The sequence below is a fragment of the Phascolarctos cinereus genome, unplaced genomic scaffold (assembly GCF_003287225.1).
Source record: "Phascolarctos cinereus isolate Bilbo 61053 unplaced genomic scaffold, phaCin_HiC Scaffold_2;HRSCAF=192, whole genome shotgun sequence".
NCBI lineage: Eukaryota > Metazoa > Chordata > Mammalia > Diprotodontia > Phascolarctidae > Phascolarctos > Phascolarctos cinereus.
This window is the reverse complement of record NW_027555625.1, coordinates 233202115-233227217: the sequence shown is the minus strand read 5'-3', so window position 1 is coordinate 233227217 and position 25103 is coordinate 233202115. Positions and strand designations below refer to the sequence as shown.

The window sequence follows — 25103 nt, the reverse complement described above, 5'->3', positions numbered from 1 at the left end:
ATGTGGAGATAGATCGGTGTTTATGACAGCCTAGTCATTTTCCCTAACTTGTGAACAGCTAGCATCCTAGTGAAAAATAATTTTCAAAGGGGTGGTGAGAAGAACAGGAGGACAAAGCCAAAGTTGGCCCTTTTAAGCCTTCCTCTCTTTGGAATATTCCTTCCCAACTACACCCCTCCGCCCCCATCTCGCGCTCTTCTTTACGTAATTCCGATTCCGGTAGATTGCAGTTCCGCCATGGCCTCCCACAGCGACATCCCGAACCGTGCAGGGTCCCAGCGAAGAAGAGCGAAGGAGGCTGAGGCGGAGGCTGCAGGAGCGGAGAAGTACTCGGTGCTTCTCCCCACCTACAATGAACGAGAGAACTTGCCTCTCATCGTGTGGTTGTTGGTGAAGAGCTTCGAAGAAAGGTACCGCCCCGGGCCCCCCCTCGGGAGGGATGAGCTGGCCGTCCCCCCGCGACTCCAGCCTGTCTTTGCCACCTACCCCCTTTCCCGCTTCCTCCAAGGCTTTCTCGAGAAAGCGTTTTCTTTGAGGGCTGACTAGGGGATCGCGAACGATAATGGCGGCTTCCTCCCTGGGGGACTCGTTCTGGGCGTCTCTCCCAGGGACTTTCGCCGCGGCATTGGAACCTCCTCCCGTCCTTTCTCCGCTCTCTGCGGCTCGGCGTGGCCTCTTAGATGGCCTGTGGGGAAGAGCCAGGCCTGAGGCTGGCCTTCTTTTCTCCCTAGACGCCTGAGACTGAAGAATGATTTAAACAGCCTGTCACTGGGGAAAGAGATGGATTAGCAGTCTGGCCCCCAAGATTTGGGGCCCCCCGGAATTGACACAGATACTGTGGAGTAGGGAGAGGAAGCCCTAGGCCTCCCACCCCAATGCTCTGGCTGCGTTGATCGCTTACACACAGGAATGAGAATTGTATATGTTTTATAAAAATTGAGTTTAACTGCTGAGTTCTAGAGGGAAATTATGAGGGTATATTGTACTAACAGGTGGTATTTTGTATTTAGCATGAATAGTTGTTTAAAATTGGGCAGTAAAATTGGTCTTATTCTTGTTACAAAAATAAGTTCTTTCACCCCTCTATCCGCAACTCCCCACCCCCCAAGGTTGGTAGAGGTTCATCAATATCATAGAGAATTGCAGAGGTCTGGACCCTCTGTTAATTAAGATTACTTTTGTATAGCTGTGCAAAGTCAGACCTGGTTTAAAATCCCATCTCTAATACTTGTTGCTACCTTGGCCTTGAATAAGTCATTCCCAACCTATAAAATGAGAGGTTTAGACTTGCTACTTTCCAGTTCCAAATCTGTGATCTTGATTTGCAATTTAACTGCTTCAAAGCTAACAACAGTTTTAATCGAGAATTTATGTGTTAGATTTTCCACTCATCTGTTTCGTTGTTGGGCACATTAGAGATAATAGAATTTGGGGCCAAAAGGGATTCATCTTTATTTTACAGGTGAGAAAACTGACCCTGGATGATTAAATGATTAAATTAGCTAAGATGTCAAGCTTGTTGTAATGGGAGGGAACGAAAGACTTGGAGTCAAAAGATCAGGGAATTTTGATGCTAAAATCATCCACTTATCTGTGCAGCAATTCACCTTTGTTGGTTGGGGGCTAATTTGGGCTAGATGAATTACAAGGCCCCTTTCAGCAACACTTTTCTATGATTCAGACATTGGAATCCAGGTTCTCAGATTTCAAACCTAAATTTCTTTACCCCACAATTTCTGGAAAGTATCGTGCACTTTAAGTTTAAAATGTATGCTGACACTTAATACAACACATATGTACATGAATTCTTTAAAGATTAAAATATAAAATGCCAAGTTGATCTCATTGGCCATAGTAGTTTCAGGAAAATAGACTTTTGGTGGATTTTACTACGTAATTTTCCAGGTATTTTGGGTGGAAATAGTGTTTTCTAATGCTGGATTTATTTTGGGTGAGCATATTCTGCAGTACTTCTTTTGAGAATTGTTCACATCGGACAGTGGCACAAATATAGCACTGGACCTGGAGTCAGGATGAAGAAAGTATAAATGTAGCCTCAGACATTAGCTCATGACCCTAAACAAATAATTTAATCTCTGCCTCAGTTTACTCAACTGTAAAATAAAAATAATAATCATACTTAACTCCCAGGGTTGAAATGAGATAATATTTGCAAAGTGCCTAGCAGAGTGCTAGCACAAAGTAGATGATTAACTAAGACTTATTTACTTCACATCCACTGACCATTTATCCATTGAGAATGGCTTTTGATCTTACAGTGTGTAACTCAGCTAACATTAATTAAGCATCTGCTGTGTGCCAGCCACTATATTAAGTGTTAGAATTACAAAGAAAGGCAAAAAAAATAGTCTCTCAAGGAACTCACGGTTTAATGAGGGAGACAACAGGCAAACAACTATGTACAAACAAAATAAATACAGGATAAAGGGAGTTATTGTGGGGAAGACACTAAAATTAAGGAAAACCAGGAAATGCTTCTTGCAGAAAGTGGTACTCTAGCTGATACTTGAAGGAAGCCAGGAAAAATAGGAGGCAGAGATAAGGACTGAGAGAATTGGGGTAAGGGGTGGGATGGAAGTGGAGACAGCTAAAATGCCTTAAGTCTGGATGCGGCATGTTTAAGGAAGGGCAAGGAAACCAATATCACTGTATCTCAGAGTATGTGGAAGAGAGTAAAGTGTAAGAAGACTAGAAAGGTAGGAAGGAATGTGTTATGAAGGGCTTTAAAAGCCACATAGAGGATTTTATATATTTGACCCTGGAAGTAATAGGGGAGTCACTGGAGTTTATTGAATAGGGGAAGGAGACTATAATCAAACCTGTATTTTTTAGTAAGATCACTTTGAGAGCTGAGTGGAAGATAGAATGGAGTAAGGAGAGACTTGAAGCAAAGAGACAGACTATCAGGCTGTTGCAGTAATCCAAAATGAGGTGATGAGGGCTTATACTAAGGTGATGGCAATGTCAGAGGAGAGAGGAGGTTCTGTAGGAAAAAGGTTATGAAGGTCGAAAAAGCAGGACGTGACTGATGATTTGGATATAAGGGGATGAGAGAGAGTAAAGAGTTAAGGATACCACCTAGATCTCCAGTTTGTGTAACTGGGAGAATGGGTAGTACCCTCAACAGTAATAGGGAAATTAGGAAGACAGAAGGGTTTGTAGGGAAAAATAATGACTTCAGTCTTGGACTAGTCGAATTTAAGATGTCTTTGGAACATCCTGTTTGAGATATCTAATGAGTTGGATATGCCAGACTGGCATTGGAAGAGAGGTCAGGGCTAGACAAGTACATCTGAGCATCAATTGTATAGAGGTGGTCATTGAAAGCATGAGAGCTAATGAAATCATTTGTGTTAGTTCCATGTGTATCTTGGATATCAGACCCTCATCAGAGATACTTATGGTAAAGATTTTTTTTTCCTATCCAGTTTCTTTTCTGTCCTGATATAGTTGCATTGATATTCAGCTCATGAAAAAGCTTTTTCATTTCATGTCATCTAAATGATCTGTTTTGTCTTTTATTATTAACTTTGTAGCTACCTAATCTGGTTCTCTTCTAATTTTTTATATGATCTTTAATAAGGTGAATACAACTATGTAAAATTCACTTTAGTGAACTTCAACATCAAATTATAATCTATTGTAAGGTCACATAAAATGAGGTTGGACTAAATAATCTATAAGATTTTACATGTTAGAAAACTGCAGTTGACAAAGCTGAAGTAACTTGCCCATTAATCGTAGTGAGGTCTAGGTAAAATCAGGACTAAACCCAGGGTTCTTGACTCCCAGTCCAGTCAGTAATCTTTTATCCATAATTGACTGCCTTTTGCTATATTCAATTTAAACTCTCCTTCCAAGGTAGATGACATATTTGAGGATGAGAATAGTTTTTTATTTTTTTATTGAAAGGCACTTTTTCTATGTAGGAATTCTAAATATTTAGTGATACCTCTCAAAAGTGGTTTTAATTAGTGATAGCCTAAAATTTCTTCCCCAAAAAAGACATTGGTTTTTCTGTGTGTCTCTCAAATGTTCTTTCCTATTTAGAAAAGATAATACTACATTTGGTTATATTACATAGCTCTCTTGTTCCCTATCTTCTAACTCTGGCAAGTATAATTTATTATTTACAATTTTAACACCTTAGCTGTGATATTTTCCATGATGTTATTATGTTAAGCCTATTAAAAAACCATTTAGCTTTTCTATGTAATGAGAAAAACTGAAACTCATAATTTGTCATTTGAACAAATAAGAATCAGGCTGGTCCTGAATATTTGGTGAAGTTCATCTTATTTTCTACTAAGATGTAAAATATTACTATTTACTTCTATAATTGTGCAGTGTTCCTCACTAATAGTTTACAATTTAGAGTGGTAGGCAACTAGCTATGGTTTTTTTTCTGTTTTTAGTATATAATAAAAAATAATTTTCCTTTCAGTGGAAACAACTGTGAAATTATAGTCATAGATGATGGAAGTCCAGATGGAACACAAGAAGTTGCTAAACAGTTGGAAAAGATCTATGGGTCAGATAAAATTGTGAGTTACATTAAACTTTTTATATTTGTTTTAAACTATATTCCATTTATTTGAGGGAAGTGTTGATAGTAACTTAATTTACAAAAATTGCTAAAGATAAAAAAGTTTATAAGTAAGTGAAAACCACCTGGGATGTTTTGTTTGCTTGTTTGTTTGTCTGTTTTTTAGTTTGAATGAGCATGTTTGATTACACAAGTACAATACTTCATGTAGAAAAAATTCACTTACCACTGTGCATCACAGATCTTTATGCAAACTGTATATTTTCATGACTGATTATACTCCTTTAAAGACGCAGTTAAAAAGCATTAAATTTGTGACATTTAATTTTTTTTTGTATGGAATAATAGATGGATGCTATGTTTTCTTAAATCTTCACTTCAGCTTTTTATAATAGAGTGTATTTTTTGACCTTTAAAGCAAACTGCCTGTGAGATTAGTTACTTTAATGGTATCATAGACGCTTTTTAAGCAGTAATGATAGAGTTCTATGCTACAGTGTTCAGTGTTGATTACAATATTAAGTGACCGATATGCTTTATCAGCTGTTATACAAATATTTTAAAAATTATCTGTCTCCAAAACATTTAATGCATGTTTACATTGGAGCTATTTTAATAGCTTCCCATCTGTTATTCCTATTAATAAGGATCTTAGGGGCAAGCTAAGATAAAAACTAAGATAGTTTTAAATTTTGAGGTTGTACATAAAAATATACTGTTTCAAAATTCATATTACAAGTAGGTGCTTTACAAAAAATGATTTGAGATTTAATGTATGGACTTGTCCTCATATTTTATAATACCTTTCCACATTACCCGACTTTTGGAAATACCTATTTTATCCACACAATAACTTTTTGAGGTAACTACTGTCCCCATTTGAGAGATGAGGAAAGGAAATGATTTTGTCTTAGGATCACATAGAGTGACCCAGAAGGTCGTATTACAGTTTTAAGCTATTAACAGCTGTGTAGTATCAGAGTGAGGGCTAAAACCAAGCTCTTTTCATGAGGTAGTGGCCATGAAAATTTTCTGTTTATTTATGGCAGTTAACTTAAGTATCCCTAGTGTATAGTTAGTATAAGGATAGAAAATGGACTTGTGATTTCATTAATATAGAAATGCCCAGCCCCCTTGACTAATACTGTCAAAACCTCTACAATATATAATCTGGGTAACTGTGAGTTCCCTAGGTTCATAGTATGATAGAAGCTAGACTTAAATCCAGGTCTTCTTAGCTTTGAAACCAGCTTTTTATTACTGCACCTTATACTAGCATTGTGAATTTTATTTTAATCTTCCATGTAATCCTCTAGAACATAATAAAGAGAAAAACTTTCAAAAGGCAATGTTTTCTTCAATTTCAAAGTAATATGTAATTTGGGGTACCCTCAACTCCAAGTTAAAGTGCTAGATTTACATACTCAGGCCTTGTAACTTAGGTCTTTTTTTTCTTGGTCCTTTATGTTAATGAAGTTTTACTCCACTGAATTAAGATTCTTAAAAGTCTAGAATTGTGATAAATAAATTATACTTAAAATGCCACAATAAAACTAATTGATAACATTGGTAGACAGGAGTGTACTTTTACTCCATAGCCTTGCTGTTTTATCAGGCTTTGGGGGAGGGGGGGCTGGGCAGTGGGGTTAAGTGACTTGCCCAGGATCTCACAGCTGGTAAGTGTCATGTATCTGAGGCCAGATTTGAACTCACATCCTCCTGAATCCAGGGCTGGTGCTCTATCCACTGCGCCACCTAGCTGCCCCTTATCAGACTTTTACTATATGTTTGAGGACATGATTTTACCAGTTCACGTTTCGCTAAGTACCTACTCTGTGCAAGGTGGTGTTCTAGGGGCTGAAGATACAAAGATTAAAAACAAAGCAATCCTTGCTCTGAAGGAGCTTTAATTCTGCAGAAGTTGGGGGAGTGGAGGGGGCCTTTACACTGGTCATCACAAATCCCTTGAATTCACTCCCTCTTCATAACCTCTGCCTCATGGAAACCCTTTCTTCTTTAAGATGTAATATAAGCACCACCTTCTAAATAAAATCTTTCCTTATCTTGCCCAACTGCCAGTGTCCTTCCTCCCAATCTTCCATGTATTTAACTGTATATTTATTTATATTTGTTCTTTGTATTCTGTATGTGTATACATACAGTATGTGTATATATATATATATATGTAGAGAAAGATATACGTATGTGTATCTCTAAAGGCAGTAGACACAAATACAGACACTTACTTGATTCCTTCATTAGAATGCAAGCACCTTGAGAGTAAGGATTGTTATATTCTTTGTATTTGTGTCCCCAGGGCCTTCACATAGGAAGCATTTAATAAATACTTATTGTTTAATAAGGTAGTGGAAACTGATAGCATTGTTAAACTACTAGAACTTAAAGATTTTAAATGTGAACTTCATTTGGGAAATGTCCTTAATCTTAAAGTTTAACTAAGATGATTAAAAAATTAAATTAAATTTAAAAAAAATTAAAACAATTACATAGGTGCTTAATAAATTTTTGTTTAAAGAATTGTTGAGGGCAGCTAGGTGGCACAGTGGATAAAGCTCTGGCCTTGGAGTCAGGAGGACCTGAGTTCAAATACAGCGTCAGACACTTACTAGTTATGTGACCCTGGGCAAGTCACTTAACCCCAATTGCCTCACCAAAAAAGCAAAACAAACCAAAAAAGTTGTTAAAAATTCAATAATTAGTAAAAGCCATGAAACAATACAATTTTATTTTTGTAATTTAAGAAAAAATACAGTAGAGATATTTTGTTATCTATTTCATGAAGTGATGACTTAAATATGTATGAAAACTAATCACTAGGGAAAGTTGAATGTATGACAAATAAGATTAAAGCTAGAATTAAATTCAGGTCTTCTGATTCCAGTCCTGTTGCTCATTTCTGATATGCAGTACTTCCAGTCATGAAATAGTGCTTTGTTAGGTCTCAAAATAAATTATTAACAGCAAAAAAAACCACTTTTCTTGCATTCATATCATTGATAAATTTTACCTTTTTTGCATTCATAAATAAATACCTCAGCAAATGTAGCTGATAGGGGCATCTAGATGCATTTTTTGTATAAAATTTGTGTAATTATTCATTCTTTTTTTTATTCATGGTGAATCGAATCTGATTTTTAATGCAGTACAAGAATAGTGATTCCTTTTGTCAAGCAAATACTATTTAGCTTTTTTAAATCTGTATTTTCAGATATCATATTTGTTTGTCTTGGAAAAACCTGTGTATCTTGCACTTTTAAAGCTTTATAGGTTTAAAATTACTGGTAAGCACAGAATTCAAAGAATTTGGAACAGATTTGTTCCATTTCTCTCTTTACTATAAGAATTGTTTATATCCAAACCAACTATTATGGAAGTTGTTAGGGAAAAGAGGGAACTATTAAAAATATCTACTACCAGAAGACAGCATTGCAAAACCTGTGGTTTTCCTCATAACTTCAGTTTTGCATATCCTAAAGAAAAACATTGTTTGGTCAATGGTATATTGAAAAATGAAATTGCATACTGGTTTGGAACTCATACAGACTCTAGAAGGTCCTGAGAATTAAAGAAATTATGTGTCCTTATAAGTTCTTAAGGTCAGAGACTTTGTCTTATTCATCTTGGTATTTCAAACACAAAGTATTTCATAAATATTTAAATGAATTGCGTAAATGAAGATGACCTACAAGAAGTATGCTGTAGTGAATTTTAGGACAGTTAAAAGAAAATACTGTATTACGCAGTGGATAATAATCATGGAATTCATTTTACACATAGGCAAGAAATAAAGGGATTTAGACATATTTATGAATGGTAAAGCCACAAAAGACAGCTTCTAAGAGAAGCAAGCCAACTGTTAACATCGGTGACAGCCATTCCTTCTTACATCATCTGGAGGCTAATGCTAGGTGAGAGAGATGTTGACCCTGTCTGGCATGGTAACTCCTATGTTCCCAAGATCAGACTTTATTTTAAATTAAGTGGAATGTGCCTTTACAGGTAGCCCTATTTATGTGTATGTGATATTTAATCATGTGTTATCCTTTCTTTATAAAGATTTTGTTGAAAACAACACATTACATAACCATAAGTAATAAAAAGTTTTTAAAAATTGCTTTACAACTTGGAAAATACAACATATGGGATTTTCATGTTTTCCCTCCAGTGTATTGTAAAAGGGTTAAATGTCTTTCTGGTATCGCAATTGATTACTTACAATCATTGACTTAATTGTAAACTGAGTTTAATTTTACCTTCTATTTTGTGTTTACAACCTTAAGTAGACATTTCATTTGAGCTTCCTCTGTCTCTTCCTCCCTGTGGCAGAGTAGAAAAAACAAGAACCAGTGCCTCAGTACATTACTATTTAATATTTATTTGCCATACCTAAGTACAAAAGTGTGGGGTTGTTTCTGGGTTGTGTTTGTTTGTTTGTTTTTTTAAGAAGCATTTTAACTGATTAGTGTGAATTTGTGAACAGTACAGATGTCTGATGACTTTTTCTTACTCTTTCAGCTTCTAAGGCCCAGAGCTAAAAAGCTAGGACTGGGTAAGTAGTCATTAAGAAAAATGTCTTAACTTTCATGCCTGGTACTTCTCACTATGAGATTATACAATAGGATTGTTTTTTTCTCATTTGGGGACTTTAGACTGGCTAGTTAATAACCAATTCCTAATCAAATTGAAATGATTTAATTTTAGCATATCTTAACTGGTAATCCTGAGAAGAGAAAATTTTGAATATTATGCTTTTTTTTGCAGTTTTTTCTTAATATTTAGTATTGTGCTTTTAAAATACATAATTTAAGGCTTTGGTGGGGGAGTAGTTTTAGGGGCATGATTTTAATTTATTGAGTAAAGATTTTTTTGTGGCTGTCTAAAGACCACTGTCAGCCTTTTCTACCTCAAGTCAGTCAACAATCATTTAAGTGCCTACTGGGGATACAATGAAAGCATTGGAAGTGACTAAACCTGGAAGTAAGGTAAAGACAAAGACATCTAAATCTGTATCCCAGACATTGCACCTATAACTGGTATAACTGGTCAGTATTACTTTCAGAAGAAAGAGTGCTCTGTTTGGCAGGTGTTACCTATCAAAGGCTGGTTTTGTTTGTTGCTTAAAAACTGAGAACTAATGGAAAGAAAGAGAAAATTAAAAAAGTGGCAAAGATTTGAAGGGTGATAGTCTTAGAGGTGGTGAGCAGATAAAGGTTTGATAGAAAAGAAGTCAATTTGTAGAGAAAAGAAAGTCAAGTTAAATAGTCAGAGGACCAATAGTATCTTAACCATGTAACCCTTGGGAGTACAAGTATCATTTTTGCTTTGTACAAAGATTAAACTTGTTCAGAAGTTTTATATATGAATTTTATTAAAATATGCACTGAGTTCTTGCTTTATGTAAGTGGACCATTCTGCAGTCCTTTATGTAAAATGCTTTTACGTAATGTAAATTTGCCTACACACCTGGGGAAGGAAAGGGAGCCATATGCCATGGAGGGAAGGGGCCACATGGGGGCTGTACATGGACACAGGCAAGAGAAGATGGTAACACTAGGGCCTGGGGATAGACATGCTGTGTCATATATGTACAGAGGGACAGAAGACATCAAATAGGCAGAGTGAAGCAAAGGTCTCTCTCAGTTTCAGAAATCTCAAGCCAAGCCCTTGATCTGATAGTGGTGTTAGGGGGTTTTTTTAAGGTTATTTTTTGGGAAGGACTAGGGAAATGTTTCCCTTTTGGTTTTGTTTTTTTGTTTTGTTTTGGTAGAGGAGGAGGGAGGGAGGTAAAGGAGTGCCAAGCCAAGGGTCATGGGGTGGAGGGGTGGGGGGGAGGAGGGCTGATAGTACTCCTGGTCAGTAAAGTTAACATAAATCTTATTTTGGAATGTGGGTTTCTTTCAGAATTCTTTATATGAAGCTGAATTTGCCCAATATGAATTTATGTAAAGCAAGAACTATGTTCAATATTACACTGAAATATTTTACACTTACATTCTTTGTATGACTCCTAAATGAAGTTAAAATTTTAGACTTTTACATTTTATTTCTCTTTACTTAGGATTCCATAGTCATGTAAAATAATGGAATGAATGTCTTTAACTCGGATGCTTAAATGGATCTGTGGTTTCAAAAAAAGAAGTATTATCTCCAGCACTGTATTACATGACCCATCCATGGCCCATCCTAGGTGACTGTTATCCAAGGTGGTTGAGGGCCTTCCTTGTATTCCTTGAATACATTGTATGAATTCAAGTAGAACACATTGACTGTCAGTTTCTCACTCTTTAAATATGTAACTAGGCCATAATTATTTCTAATCATACATTTCTCTGATTATCAATCAACAAGTGCTTATGTTGTGCTAAGTGCTAAAGGTACAAAGAAGGCAAAAGCAATCCCTACCATCAGGGAATTCACATTCTAATGGAGGAAACAATATGCAAACAACTGCATACAAACAAGATATATACAGGATAAATTAGACGTTAACTTCAGAGGCACTAATATTAAGGGGGATCAGGAAAAGCTTCTTGGAGAAGGTAGGATTTTAGCTCATACTTGAAGGAAGCCAGGAGGTGGAGATAAGAAGGGATAGTATTCCCGGTGGTGAACATTCAGGGATTTGGGAGGTGGCATGTCTTATGTCAGTAACATCAAAAAGGACAGTATCATTAGATCACAGTACAGTATGAGAATACTACAAAACTAAGTCTAACCCTGATTCTTTACCTTTGGAGGCAGCAGCTGGTGACTCATTAGATAAAGCACTGGTCCCGGAGTCAGGAAGATCTGAGTTCAAATCCAGCCTTAGACACTTAAGAGACTTAGCAAGTCAGTTTGCCTCTTTATCTCACTTTCCACAATTGTAAAATAGGAATAGTAATGACAACTCACTGGGTTGTCGAAGATCAGGTGAGATGATATTTATAAAAGTGCTGAGTCCAGTGCCTGGCATATAGTTGGCACTTCTCCCTTTCCTATCACAAAACTGCTACTATAAGTATTTTGGTGTATGTGGGGACCTCCTTGGGGTATAAGTGTATTAGTGGAATCTCTGGAGGAAAATAAGGATTCCTATTCTTCTCACTATTATTTGATAAAACTTTGGAAATGTTAGCAGTAAGACTAGAGAAAGAAAGGGCAGCTAGGTGGTACAGTGGTTAGAGCACCAGCCCTGAAGTCAGGAGGACCTGAGTTCAAATCCGGCCTCAGACCGAACACTTGACACTTAATAGCTATGTGACCCTGGGCAAGTCATTTAACCCTAATTGCCTTAAAAAAAAAAAAGAAAGAAAGAAAGAAAAAAAAAGACTAGAGAAAAATTAAAGGCATAGATAAGTTAAAAAAAACTATCCTTATTTGCTAATGACATGATTTACTTTAAAAAGCTGAGGGAATCAGCAAAGATAATAATTGAGAAAAATAATAACTTCAACAAAGCTGCAGAACACAAAAGTAAGCCTAAAAATATCAACAGCATTTCTATTTAATAACAAAATTCAAGACTTATAATAAAAAAGGAAATCCCATTCCAAATAACCACAAAATGCATAAATATTTTGGGATCAAGCTACTAAAGCACACAAAGTACTTGTATAAATTAAGTTACAAAGTACTCTAAAGTAATTTTTAGGGGCAGCTAGGTGGTGCAGTGGGTAGAGCACTGGCCCTGAAGTCAGGAGTACCCAAGTTCAAATCCGGCCTCAGATCAAACACTTGACACTAGCTATGTGACCTTGGGCAAATCACTTAACCCCAACTGCCTAAAAAAAAAAAAGCAATAAAATAATTTTTAAAAAAATTAAATGGCTAGAGAAACATTCATTGATTATGGTTGGGCCATACTAATATAATCAAAATGACAATAATACCAAAGTTAATAGCTTTAGTGCTATACCGATCAAATTATCAAAGGTATGCTTTACAAACTCAATGAAATAATAGGGGCAGCTAGATTTTGTAATGAATGAATAGAGCATTGGTGTTGGGGTCAGGAAGATCTGAATCCAAATCTGGCTTGAGACAGCTGTTAGCTTTGAGACCCTGAGCAAGTCATTTAACCTTACTGTATCTCAGTGTTCTCATTTTAAAATGAGCATGATAATGACACATACCTCCCCTAGTTATTGTAAGGATAAAATAAGATCATATTTGTAAAACATTAGGGCGCTATATAAGTGCTACCTAGCTATATAGAAAAATAAAAGATCTTAAATGTTGCTAGTAATAATGAAAAGAGCTAAGGACAAAGAGTAATAGCACTCCCAGACCTCACACTATGTTAGAAAGGAGCAGTCGTCAAAACTATCCACTGTTGGCTAAAAATATAGAGAAAGTAGATTGATCAAACAGTCTAAATAAAGAGGAATCAAAAACAATGGATCTCAGTAACCCAGTGTTGAACAGGGAAACATAAATTACTTAGGAAGGAATGCTATGTTTGCTTTAACACAACAACTTCTAGGAAAATGGAAAGCAGTCTGGTAAAAATTAGGCCTTAGACCAACACCTTGCACCATATTCCACAATATATTCTAAAGACATGAACTTAATATTGAAATCATACCATTAAAATTTAGAAGAGAATCAGATCATATATACCTCTCACAGCTATGGGTAGGAGATATATATACATATATATAATTTTATTAATTTTATTTATTTTTGTGAGGCAATTGGGGTTAAGTGACTTGCTCAGAGTCACACAGCTGGTGAGTGTTACGTGTCTGAGGCCGGATTTAGGAGATATATTCTTAACCAAACAAGTTAGAGATAATTACAAAAAGAAAATAAATTACAAAATCAAAATTTTTGTTTTCCTAAGATTGAAAAACTTCTGCAAAAGCAAAATTAACATACCTTCAATAAAAGGGGAAGTAGTCAAATGGGGAGAAAAACAACTTTGTATCAGATTTCTTTGATAAGGATTTGGTATCCTAGATGTGATGGACTTTAGAAACCAGACAAGATTTAAAATTTGATCCTAGAGGTGACAGGGAGCCACTGAAGTTTATTGAATAGTGTGGTATCGTGGTCATCTAATTTAGAAAGATGAGTTTGACAGGTAAGTGGTGGATAAATTAGAGTGGGAAGAAACTTAAAGCAGGAAGACCAACCAACCAGAAGGCTGTTGTGAGAGCCTGTACCAGGGAAATGGTGTTTGAGGAGAGTAGGGAGATGTTACAAAAAGTAGAATGGACATAACTTGGCGACCACAGATTGGATGTTAGAAGTGAGAGTAAGGAGTCAATGACACCTAGGTTGTGAGTTTAGGTGACTGGGAGGTTGGTGGTGACTTCTACAGCAATACAGAAGTTATGAAGAGGAGAAGGTTGGAAGAAAGGATAATGAGTTAGGTTTAGGCATGTTGAGTTTAAGATGTCTTTGGAATATCCAGTCTGAAATGCCTGAGATACAGTTAGAGATGTGAGAATAGCGGTCAGGAGAGAGATTAAGCCTGGATTAAAAAATACCTGAGTATCATCTGCAAAGAGATGATAATTTAAACCATTGTACAGAAGGAGAAGAGAAGAGGGCCCAGAATAGATCCCCATGGAATACCCAAGTTTAGTAGGTGCAACCTGGATGAAGATCCAGCAAAGGAGAGGAGAAACAGAAGAGAACACTTACCCATAGAAAGAAGAGAGTATTGGGATGGAATTTTGGGAAGATGGCAGAATAAGGCAAGAAAGTACCTGGCTTTCCCCAAACCCTCCTACTCTTCCCCCGCAACAACATAAAATAACACTTCAAAGTTAATTTTTGAGCAGTAGAGATAATTAAAAGTCAGGGTAAAGCAGTCATCCAGCCTAAGACAACTTGGAAAGGTGTTAGGAAAAGATCTGCCCTACTGGGATGGTAGTCTGGCCTAAGTGAAGTGCAGCCAGGTCAACAAACAGCAAACCCTGGGCACAGCTTTGTCGCTGGTGTTGCACTCTGCAGTGTGTGGGGGGAGAGGGGAGGCAGGATTGGCCAGCTGATTGGGGAAGATTGTAGGGGCAGAGGGGTGCTTCTGTTGGCACTGGATGCAGGTCCCAGGAGTATGGCCAGATGCCAGGGAGTGCAGTGGCAGAGGGATGGAGGCCTTGCTCATGGTTCTGGGATAGAGAGGGTTGGTGGTGGTCACTCTGAGGAGAACAGAGTTCCTGCTTTCATTTCCAGGACAGAGGGGCACAGCCACTGGAGAATGGAGGACAGTGGCATGTTTCTGGAACTATGAGGAATAACATTTGCAGTGTCAGCAGTGTGGGAGAGCTCCGGTGGAGAAGAGTACTTGAAATCGTAGTAAACCCAGGCATAAGCCAGAAGAGGAATGACCTTACCTGGCCTTGGATTTTAGCACTTTGGAAGAACCAAAAAGTCAAAGACCCCCAGATAGAGCTCTGAAAACAACAGCATGAAAAACCTGAAGCCTAAGATGATATTCCCCACACCCTGGGAGCAGAGCCTGAACCTGACATAAAGTCAACAGCCAAGAAAGCGGTCACTAACGAAATGAACAAACAACAGAGAAAGAACCTGGGGTGATAAAGAAGATCAGGGTTCAAACTCAGAAAACAGTGATCTCAAAACAGCTACTTGTAAAGCTTCAAAGAAAAATATAAAATGGTCATGAGCCCAAAAAGAGGTTTTGGAAAAGCTTAAAAAAGAAGCTTTAAAAATCAAATAAGAGAGATAGAGGAAAAAATTGGGAAAAGGAATAATGCAAGAAAATTATGAAAAGAAAGTAAGCTAATTGGAAGAAGAGATCCAAAAACCTAATGAATAAAATAATTCCTTAAATTAGAATTGGGCAAGGGGAAGTTAATGACTTCATATGATATCAAAAAATAATTTTAAAAAATCAAAAAAATGAAAAAAAGGAGAGAACATTAAATATCTCATTGGAAAAACAACTAACTTGGAAAAGAGATCAAGGAGAAGTAATGTAAGAATTGTTGGACTACCTGAAAGTCATAATCATAAAAAGGGTCTAAATACTATACTTCAAGAAATTAAGGAAAATTGCCCTGAAGTTTTAGAACTAGAGGATAAAATAAAAATTAAAAAACTGCCAGTCACCCAAAAGAGATCCCCAGATGAAAGCTCACGGGAACATCACAGCTAAGTCTCAAAGTTCCTAGGAAGGAAAAAAAAGTATTACAAACAGCTAGAAACAATTCAGATATTATGGAACTACAATTAGAGTAACACAAGATTTAGAAGCTTCTACATTAAAAGACCAAAAGAATATGATATTCTGAAGAGCAAAGGATTTGGGTTTGCAACCAAGAGTAATCTACCCAGCAGAGCTATGTGTAATCATGCAAGGAGAAAAAAAATGGATATTTAATGAATTAAAGGACTTTCAGCCATTTTTGAGGAAAAGACCAGAACTGAACAGAAAATTTGACTTAAAAGAATCAGGAGAAACATAAGAAAGTAAACATGAAAGACTAATCATAAGAGATTTAATAAGGTTAAACTGTTTAGGAAGACAGTATGTGTAACTCTTAAAAATGTTGTTATACATTATTACATAGATAAAGGGCTTGGGGTTGATTTGATTATGATACAATGATCTTAATAAAGTTGAGTAGGGAGAGCTAAAATGGAGCAAATTGTTTCATACAAAAGAGGCATAAAGGAAGAATTTTACAGTGGAGAAGAGAGGAAGATGGATGAAGGGTAGGCAGTACAGGAACTTTATTCTCATTGGGAATGAGTAAAAGAGGGATAACATATATCTAGTTGGGTATAAAAGTCAACTTAGAAATAGGAGAGCAAGGGGATAAGATAAGGGAAAGACTTTTAAAAGAGTGTGTGGATTAGGGAGGCAGTGATCAGCAGTCAACTAAACTTTTGAGAAGGGATGGGTAAAAAGAGAGAGAAGGGGGCAGCTAGGTGGCACAGTAGATGGAGAACTGGCCCTGTAGTCAGGAGGACCTGAGTTCAAATCCGGCCCCGGACACATAACACTTACTAGCTGTGTGACCCTGGGCAAGGCACTTAACCCCATTGCCTAACCAAAAAGAGAGAGAAGGATAAACAATAGGGAGGGAGGGGAATAGAATGGAGGAAATGCACAACTAGTAATTATAACATTGAATGGGGTGAACTCACTCATAAAGTGCAAACCAGCAGAATGGATCAAAAACCAGAACCTGAGAATGTGTTGTTTACAAGAAACACATTTAAACATGAGAAGCACAAAATAAAATTTATTTTTTATTCTTCAGCTAATATGAAAAAAGCAGGGGTAGCAATCATGATCTCAGACAAAACTAAAGCTTAAATAGATTTAATTAAAAGAGATGAGCAGGCAAATTACATTATGCTAAAAGGTGTCATAGATAATGAGGTAATATCAATCCTAACTATGCACCAAATGCTGTAACATCCAAATTTATAAAGAAAAAGGTAAATTAATTACTGGTGGAAATATTTAGCAGAACTATAATAGTGGGGGACTTCAACACTCTCCACCCAAAACTATACAAGTCTAACAAAAAATAAATAAGAAAGAAGTCAAGCTGATGAATAGAATCTTAGATAGCTAGCTATGGTAGGCATCTAGACAGAATTGAATGGAAATGGAAAGAAATATTCGTTTTTTAGAGGTATCTGGCACCTTTACAAAAACTGACTATAAGGGCATAAAAAGCTTATAGTGAAATGCAGAAAAATTAAATGTATCCTTTTCAGATCATTATTCAATAAAAATTACATTTAATCAAGGACCATGGAAAAACTGATTGGAAATTAATTGGAAACTAAATAACCTAATCTTACAGAATGAGTAGGTCAAAGAGCAAATTATATAAATAATTGTATTAAAGAGGATGATAATAATACAACAGACCAAAACTTATGAGATGCAGCAAAAGCAGTAATCAGAGGAAAATTTATATCTCTAAATGTTTATTTACATCAGTAAAATAAAGAGCAGATCAATGAATTGGATATGCAGTTTAAAAAACTAAAAGAGGAACAAATTATTAAACTCCAAATTGGAAATCTTGAAAATTAAAGGTAAGATTAATAAAATTGAATGTAAGAAAACCATTGAATTAATAAATTAAACTAGAGCTGGTTTTATGAAAAAACAATAAAATAGATAAACCATTGGTTATGATTAGAAAAGAGAGAGAAGAAAACCAAATCACTAATATAAAAAATGTAAAGGGTGAATACATACCTAATGAAGAGTAAATTAAAGCAATTATTAAGAGTTGTTTTGCCCAATTTTATGCCAATAAATTTAACAATTTAAGTGAAATGGAAGAATACTTAAAAAATAAAAACTGCCCAGCTTGGCAAAAGAGGAAATAAAGTATCAAAATAAACCTATTTTAGAAAAAGAAATTGAACAGCCATAAGTTACTGTCCTAAAGAAAAAATATCAGGATCAGATGGATTTACCAGTGAATTCTACCAAACATTTAATGATTAACTAATTCTAATATAAAATAAGTTATTTGGAATAATAGGCAAAGGAGTCCTACCAGATACTTTTTATGGAATAAATATTGGGTTGATAACTAAACTAGAAAGAGCAGAAACAGAGAAGGAAAAGCATAGGCAAGTTTCAGTAATGAATATTGAAAAGAATCCTAAAGAAAATTCTAGCTAGGAGACTATATCATTATATCACAAAGAGTATAATTATGACCAAGCGAGATATGAACCAGGAACACAAGGATGGCTCCATTGAGCCAAGGAAAACTATTAGGAAACTATAAGGAAAACTGTTAACATATTGATTATATCAGTAATAAAAGCAACAAAAATAATAATTACAAAGATGTAGAAAAGGCTTTTGATAAAATACAATATTCATTCCTGTTTAAAAAACACTTGAAAGCATAGTTATAAATGGATTTTTCCTTAAAATGATAAGAAGCATCTGCCTAAAACCATCGACAAGCATTATCTGTAATGGGATAAGCAAGAGAAGCCTTCCCAGTAACATCAGGAGTGAAACAAGGATACCTATTATCACCAGTATTATTCAGTATTGTACAAGATATGCTAGCAATATCAATAAAACAAGAAAAAGAAATTGAACAATCAGAATGGTCAATGAGGAAATAAACCTATCACTCCATGGAGACAATATGATGGTATGCTTGGCCAGTCCTAGAGATTCAACTAAAAAATTAGTTGAGGCAATAATTTTAGGAAAGTAGCAAGATATAAAATAAACCATCATAAATTATCAGCATTTCAACATATCACCAGCAAAGCCTGAGCTAGTAAGAGTTTTTTGTTTAAAATAACTGTAGATAATATGAAATCCTAGGAGTATACCTGCCAAGACAAATCCAAGAACTATATGAACATAATTATAAAACACTTTTTATACAAATAAAATCAGACTTAAATAATTGGAGAAATATTAATTGTTCATGACTGGGCTGAGCCAGTATAATAAAAATGACAGCTCTGACTAAAGTAATCTTATTCAGTGCCAATTTTTCCACATCCCCTCCAACATTTGTCATTTTCCCTTTCTATCATTTTAGCCAATCTGATAGGTATGAGAAGATTTCTCACAGTTGTTTGAATTTGCAACTGTAGTTCACAAGCTTTTGCCGTCTCACTTTTAAATCCCAAGTTATATTTTTAGCATAATTTTCTCCATCTTTTCCTTCTCACCTTTATATTAAAGTCACCGAACCTCAAAGTATATGCTGCTTCAAGTCTGCATGGTATGTTGGATAGGGCACTAAACTTGAAATCAGGAAAACCTGCCTGGGTTCTATTTCCAGCTCATTCACTTAGTTTGTGATCACTGTGCAGTTCCCATAGCCTCTCTGTGCTTCTGCATACCTTCAGTAAAATGAGAAGGTTGGACTCAATAGCTTCTAAGGCACTTGGCAGGTTTACCACTATCTCCTGCAACAGATATTAGCATATATACTCAAATTATTTTGTGGTGGTTTTTGTTTTGCACTTGTGAGCCACATCTTTGCTTTCATAAAATTAACTGAAAGACGTACGTCTTTAGAAGATCATACATGATACATTGTGCTGTTTACATTAAGCCCTGTAACACTGCAGAACTTTCTAAATGAAATTATAATCACTATTAGTTTCCCTACAGAACTACCTACTGTTCAGATTGATAGACAGTTGAATGGGCAACATGTAGATCCCAAACTTCTCCCTTAAAACAAGGGCTCATCTTTTTTTTTTAAGTTTATTTTATTTTTTTTTTAATATAAATTTATTTATTTTTAGTTTTCAACATTCACTCCCACAAGTTTTTGAATTCCAAATTTTCACCCCATCTCCCCCCTCCCCCCACCCCAAGATGGCATGCATTCTGAATATCCCTTCCCCTAGTCTGTCCTCTCTTCTATCTCTCTCCCCTTCTTTTATCCCCTTCTCCTTCTATTTTCCTGTAGGGCAGGATAGACTTCTGTACCCCATTTCCTGTATTTCTTATTTCTCAGTAGCATGTGAAAACATTTTTTTTAATATGTTTTTAAAACTTTAGGTTTCAAATTTTCTCTCTTCCTCCCTCCCCAACCACCCTCATTGAAAAGGTAAGCAACTTAATATAGGTTGTACACGTGCAGTTATGCAAAACACGTCCATAGTAGACATGTTGTGAAAAACTCTTATTTCCCTTAATCTTGCCCAGCCCTCCCATTTATTCTGTTCTTTCTTTTGACCCTGTCCCTCCTCAGAACTAGGATTATCACAGAATGAGCAGATTGTTTGGATTTTGTTCTGTATCATCATAGGGAATTCCTCTATTGAGATCAAAGATCCTTTTTTGTTTTTGAGTTAGGAACAGTGCAGAAAAAGATGCCCTCATATCATGATTTTTTTGTTGTTGCATTGGTCACACTATAAAAGTAAATCGGCCAGATTCTTGATTCCTGAGGAATCATGCTTAGTCTTCATTTAGCTGCAACTTCAATAGCTAAAATGATTGTGGCTTAATTTTTCTAGCAGCACATTATCTTGTTGGTTGTCAGCATTCTAAATATGCAATTATAAAAAGTAAAAATTATACCTATGAGTGGTCTGAAACCCAGATGGTTCTTAACACCTGCCTCTTCTGCCATCATGAAAGTGAAAGGGACCCTCATAAGACTGATGGCTATTTTGTATTTTTATTTGTTTCATGTTCACCCACAGCCAGAGAATCTATCACCTAACAGCTATTCTTCTGGTATTTAACCTTCATGTATTTGAATAAAGTTAGTCCTCAGCAGACCCAGTCTGTCACTAAGACTCACAGCCTTCCTGTGTTGATAAAATATGATAGAGCTTATGTTGGCCTTCAAAAACCTAGGTTTACCCACACACCTCGGTGAGTGTGATGATTCAGTCTGGAGCAGAAAAATCAGAGAATGTTGATATTCCTTAGAAGCAGCCAAGCAATGCAGGTAGATGCCTGTACTCAGGAGAACTAGGTTTGACTCCTGTCTCTAATACAGCATAGCTATGTGATCATGAAAAAGTCTCATAAAATCTTGGCACTTTATTTTCCTCATTTATAAAATGATAATATTTATACAGTGTATCTCGTGAGATTATTGTGAGTAAATTGTTTTGCAAACCTCAAAATGTTATACAAATAATGAATTTTTATTCTGCCTTTTCTTGTCTTTCCTAACACATCTTAAGTGTTAGGCTGAAGATTTTTACTGTTTGCTAGCCTTAGAGTTTATAGTAGATAACTTGGATAATTATGAATGTCATCTATTCTCTTTTAGTAGGTGTGCACATCGGAGGGAGAAATTTAGTAGTTCCCTCTTCTTACTAGTGAGGTAATAGATTGAGTTATTAACTGCTGCATGTTTTCAGAGGTGATGTGTCAATATGTTATGTTTAACTTTTCTTACAAAGGAGAGTCTAGCCTGGTGCATCATTGGGAAGTGATGTTTAAAAAAACACCAATAAACTTTTCTTCTTGTTAAGAAAAATTAGCTTTAAATTAAGAAGCCTAGAACATGTATCTAAGTTGAAAACAGTAACTAAGATGTGTATCATTTTAAATACTGACTTGCGCTTAAGTTTTTTCCTCTTGATAATTTAACCGTAATTCACTAAAAGTCACCAAGAATTGAAGTAACTTAAACTTTTGTTATCAGGAACAGCATATATTCATGGAATACAACATGCTACAGGAAACTTCATTATTATTATGGATGCTGATCTTTCACACCATGTAAGTTTTTTTCTTTGAAAACTTGTTTCTATGTTAGTTTTAAAAGTTTAGCTTCATTTTATTTACTGTTTGTTTTTTCCCCTAAATTACAGCCAAAGTTTATTCCAGAGTTCATTAGGTAGGTAATATTTCTAATACATTGGGAAACTATAGCAAATGACAAAAATTTAAATATATCTTTAACTACCCAATAGAGTTTTACATGAATTTCAGATATTTAAGAATTTTATATTGTGAAAATAATAGTTGTGCTAACTTTTAGAAATTGTCAGCTAATGTATGTTTCTTATAGGAAGCAAAAAGAAGGTAATTTTGACATTGTTTGTGGAACTCGCTACAGAGGAAATGGAGGTGTCTATGGCTGGGATTTGAAGAGAAAAATTATCAGGTAGATTTAGTTGTCTGTAAAGTAATTTTTTTTTTGTCTTGAATCTTCTATTCAAAAAGTAAAGAGGTATTTACATAATGCATAGGACTTCTGTAAGAACAATTTTTGAATGGAAAGTCTAAACCCTAAAAATTAAGGTATTACAGAGTAATCCACTCTAAATTATTTTTAGTCTTAAAGTTGTTTGATTTTTGTATGATATTCATAAATGCATGTGATATTTTAAACATCAGTCAGTGACTACTTAAACTTCACTGACATTTTTGTGCATCTGGGTTCTAGTCCCAGCTTTATTACTAACTACTTCTGTGATGCTGGGTTTGTAGTTTTTCTTATCTATAAATTGAGACAGTTGAATTAGATTTCTATAATTTCTCTGACAGTATAGTTAATGTAGCAGCAATTATGTTCAATTACTTTTGATTCAAAAGTTTTGCTTTTCTGTCACAAGAGAGCTAATAATGTCTAAGTTGCTTTTGAATCTAATCCAATTAATTTATTGAGCAAGTAAGCCTAAATGTTTGATTCTGTAATATTTTAAGTATATCAAAAGTATACTTTTAAAGCCGTTTACTTTAAATACTAGTTATTTGCAGGGCTCTGTTTCAAATATTAAAAATATATATATTTTCATGCTGACATATTTAAAGTTTTCTACCACTCTACTACTAATCACCTTTCACATCTTTATAAGCTTCTGACAGTAAAGTGATGTTTGCTTACTGTTGGATTCTTGGAGAGGCAGCCACTGAGTAGTAAATGATGAAAGCCTACTTAAATCCTGCCTCTAGACACAGCCTAGCAATTTAGCCCTGGAGAAGTCACTTAAAGACTTTAAGTTACTGAGAAAGTAAAGACTTGGTTTGGTTCTTCCTTCTGGAGTTGGCTTTATCCAGGAAATCAAAGGTCTAGTCCGGATCCTTTGAATTCTTTGTGACTCTAAGAAAATAACTTTCCCTAAGAAAAGGGAAAACTTGTTTCCCAAAGCCATAAAAAAGAGAGAGAGAAAGACAAACAACTTTGTATTGGCTTTCTAAGCACTTTCTGCTGGTCCTGATATATTTTTGAAATGCTAATGAAAACTATTCATAGCTTTTAACTTGGAATTCAATTCTATTTAGCTGTGATAAAAGCTCTTCCCTTCCAAATGTATTAGACTACTATACAAAGAAACCATTCCCAATTTCCCAAAAGCATGCAAATGAATGATTTGTCCTGGTTAGAACTACACTCCTTTAGATGTAAAAAAGGAGGAATCTTTTTTTTTTCTTAAATCCCTCAGTGGCTAGTTCTAATCAACAGATGCTAAGTGTTCTTTGTGAATATCAGGCCTAGGTCCTGGAGAAATAGAAAGTCCTTGTCCTCAATTTGCTTACTATCTAGTGGGGGTTGGGAAACTGAATTACCTATAACTGATTGCTGTTTACCTCAGTGGATCTTTAATTTAATTGATATAGGTCCCTTTTGTTAGGCATTTGGGCAAACCCTATCATACTTTCTCCTTCTACTAGATTCTTCCACTGCCTTCTCTTAAATGCTCTACCTAGTTCGCTGGAGGGCAGCTAAGGTGTGCAGTAGATGTAGTGCAGTGGATAGAGCACCAGGCCTAGAATCAGGAAACTCATCTTCAGTTCAAATCTGGCCTCAGACACTTACTAGTATGTGACCCTGGGCAAGTCACTTAACCCTGTTTGCCTCAATTCCTCATCAGTAAAATGAGCTGGAAAAGAAAATGGCAAACAACTCCAATATCTTTGCCAAGAAAACCCCAAATGGGGTCACAAAGGGTGGGACACAACTGAAAAATTACTAAACACCTAATAAACACTTAGTAAATACTAGTTTGTTAACTTTTATGGCTATCAACACAGCATTGAAACTGTTATCCCTCATTCTGGACAAGTGACAAGCCTGCCTTTTTTTCCTGAATGATAACTTTTACACCACTTCTAAGCAGTCATTCACAATATTACATTATATCACATACTGGAAAGTTAGAACATGCTATACACATTCCTTTAACTTATTTTCCCTTATTTGAAAATTATTAATCTTCTAGAATAAGAATATGAATACACATTAATAGAATTTGTTTTGAAATAAGTTTTAATTCAGATGTTTGGGGTGAGGGAGAAAGTCTTTATACCTAATTTTTCAAAGAAGGAAAAACTTGAATTCCTGTCTTAAAAATGGAGGATGTCACATCTTTTACCAGCCAGAAAATTCTTTTATAGGCAAACACCCTTATCTGCTGGAATTTTTTTTAACCAATAAAGGTTCTTAAAGTAAGGTAGCAGATTTTTAAAATCTGATAGCATAAATTTACTTGTGCTGTAATTAATGTCAATATTAATCAGTATGTGTGACTGATGTTCTCATATTTTAAATCTATTGTGTATCTCTGCAATTTTAAAATAAAGACATGGATACTTTATTTGGCAGCAGAGGAGCCAACCTCTTCACTCAAATTTTGCTGAGGCCAGGAGTATCAGACTTAACTGGAAGTTTCAGGTACAGTGATTATTATATTACATTATATGTTACATTTAATTGATTTATTACTAGATATATCAATTATATTATAATTGTATTATTATATGGAAAACTTATATTTTCCAAGAATTTGCATTGCCTTCCTCTCTCATCCTAATCCATTAGGTTTCTCACATTACTAACGTTCTTAGATCCTAGAGCTCATGTCTATTTTTTAGAAATGCTTGGAAAATATACCTGTTTTAAGATATGTATTCTATAACAGTGCTATATAAGATTTTAAGGCATCCCTCTAGAAGTTATCTCATAAGTAGATGGACAAGATAAAAGGTTAATACACTGCACTCCTTAATATTTCTATCAACTTCATGGAATGAGTGTCTATTGGCAGTAGCACAACTATAAGCAACATCATAGTTAAAATTTGTATTTGCTAGCAATTTAAACCATTATTTGTCAAAATGTTC

General features: G+C 35.3%; 1 protein-coding gene across 4 annotated transcripts in view; it reads left to right on the top strand.

The window, feature by feature from the left end:
• Nucleotides 1–142: 142 nt before the first annotated feature.
• DPM1 (dolichyl-phosphate mannosyltransferase subunit 1, catalytic) overlaps nucleotides 143–25103 on the top strand; it is a 29496-nt gene continuing 4535 nt past the window's right edge. For 2 of the 4 annotated variants that reach the window (XR_002323991.2, XM_020984216.2), the window contains exons 1-7: nucleotides 143–410; nucleotides 4466–4565; nucleotides 9104–9137; nucleotides 21679–21755; nucleotides 21848–21873; nucleotides 22048–22143; nucleotides 24589–24654. Coding sequence is in view for 2 of the 4 variants with exons in the window: in XM_020984216.2 (XP_020839875.1) it covers nucleotides 238–410; nucleotides 4466–4565; nucleotides 9104–9137; nucleotides 21679–21755; nucleotides 21848–21873; nucleotides 22048–22143; nucleotides 24589–24654 (572 nt within the window). In the remaining 2 variants the exon portion in view is untranslated. Of the gene's footprint in view, nucleotides 411–4465; nucleotides 4566–9103; nucleotides 9138–21678; nucleotides 21756–21847; nucleotides 21874–22047; nucleotides 22144–24585; nucleotides 24655–25103 lie in introns of all 4 variants that reach the window. The other 2 variants (XR_002323990.2, XM_020984215.2) reach the window with 2 other exon arrangements.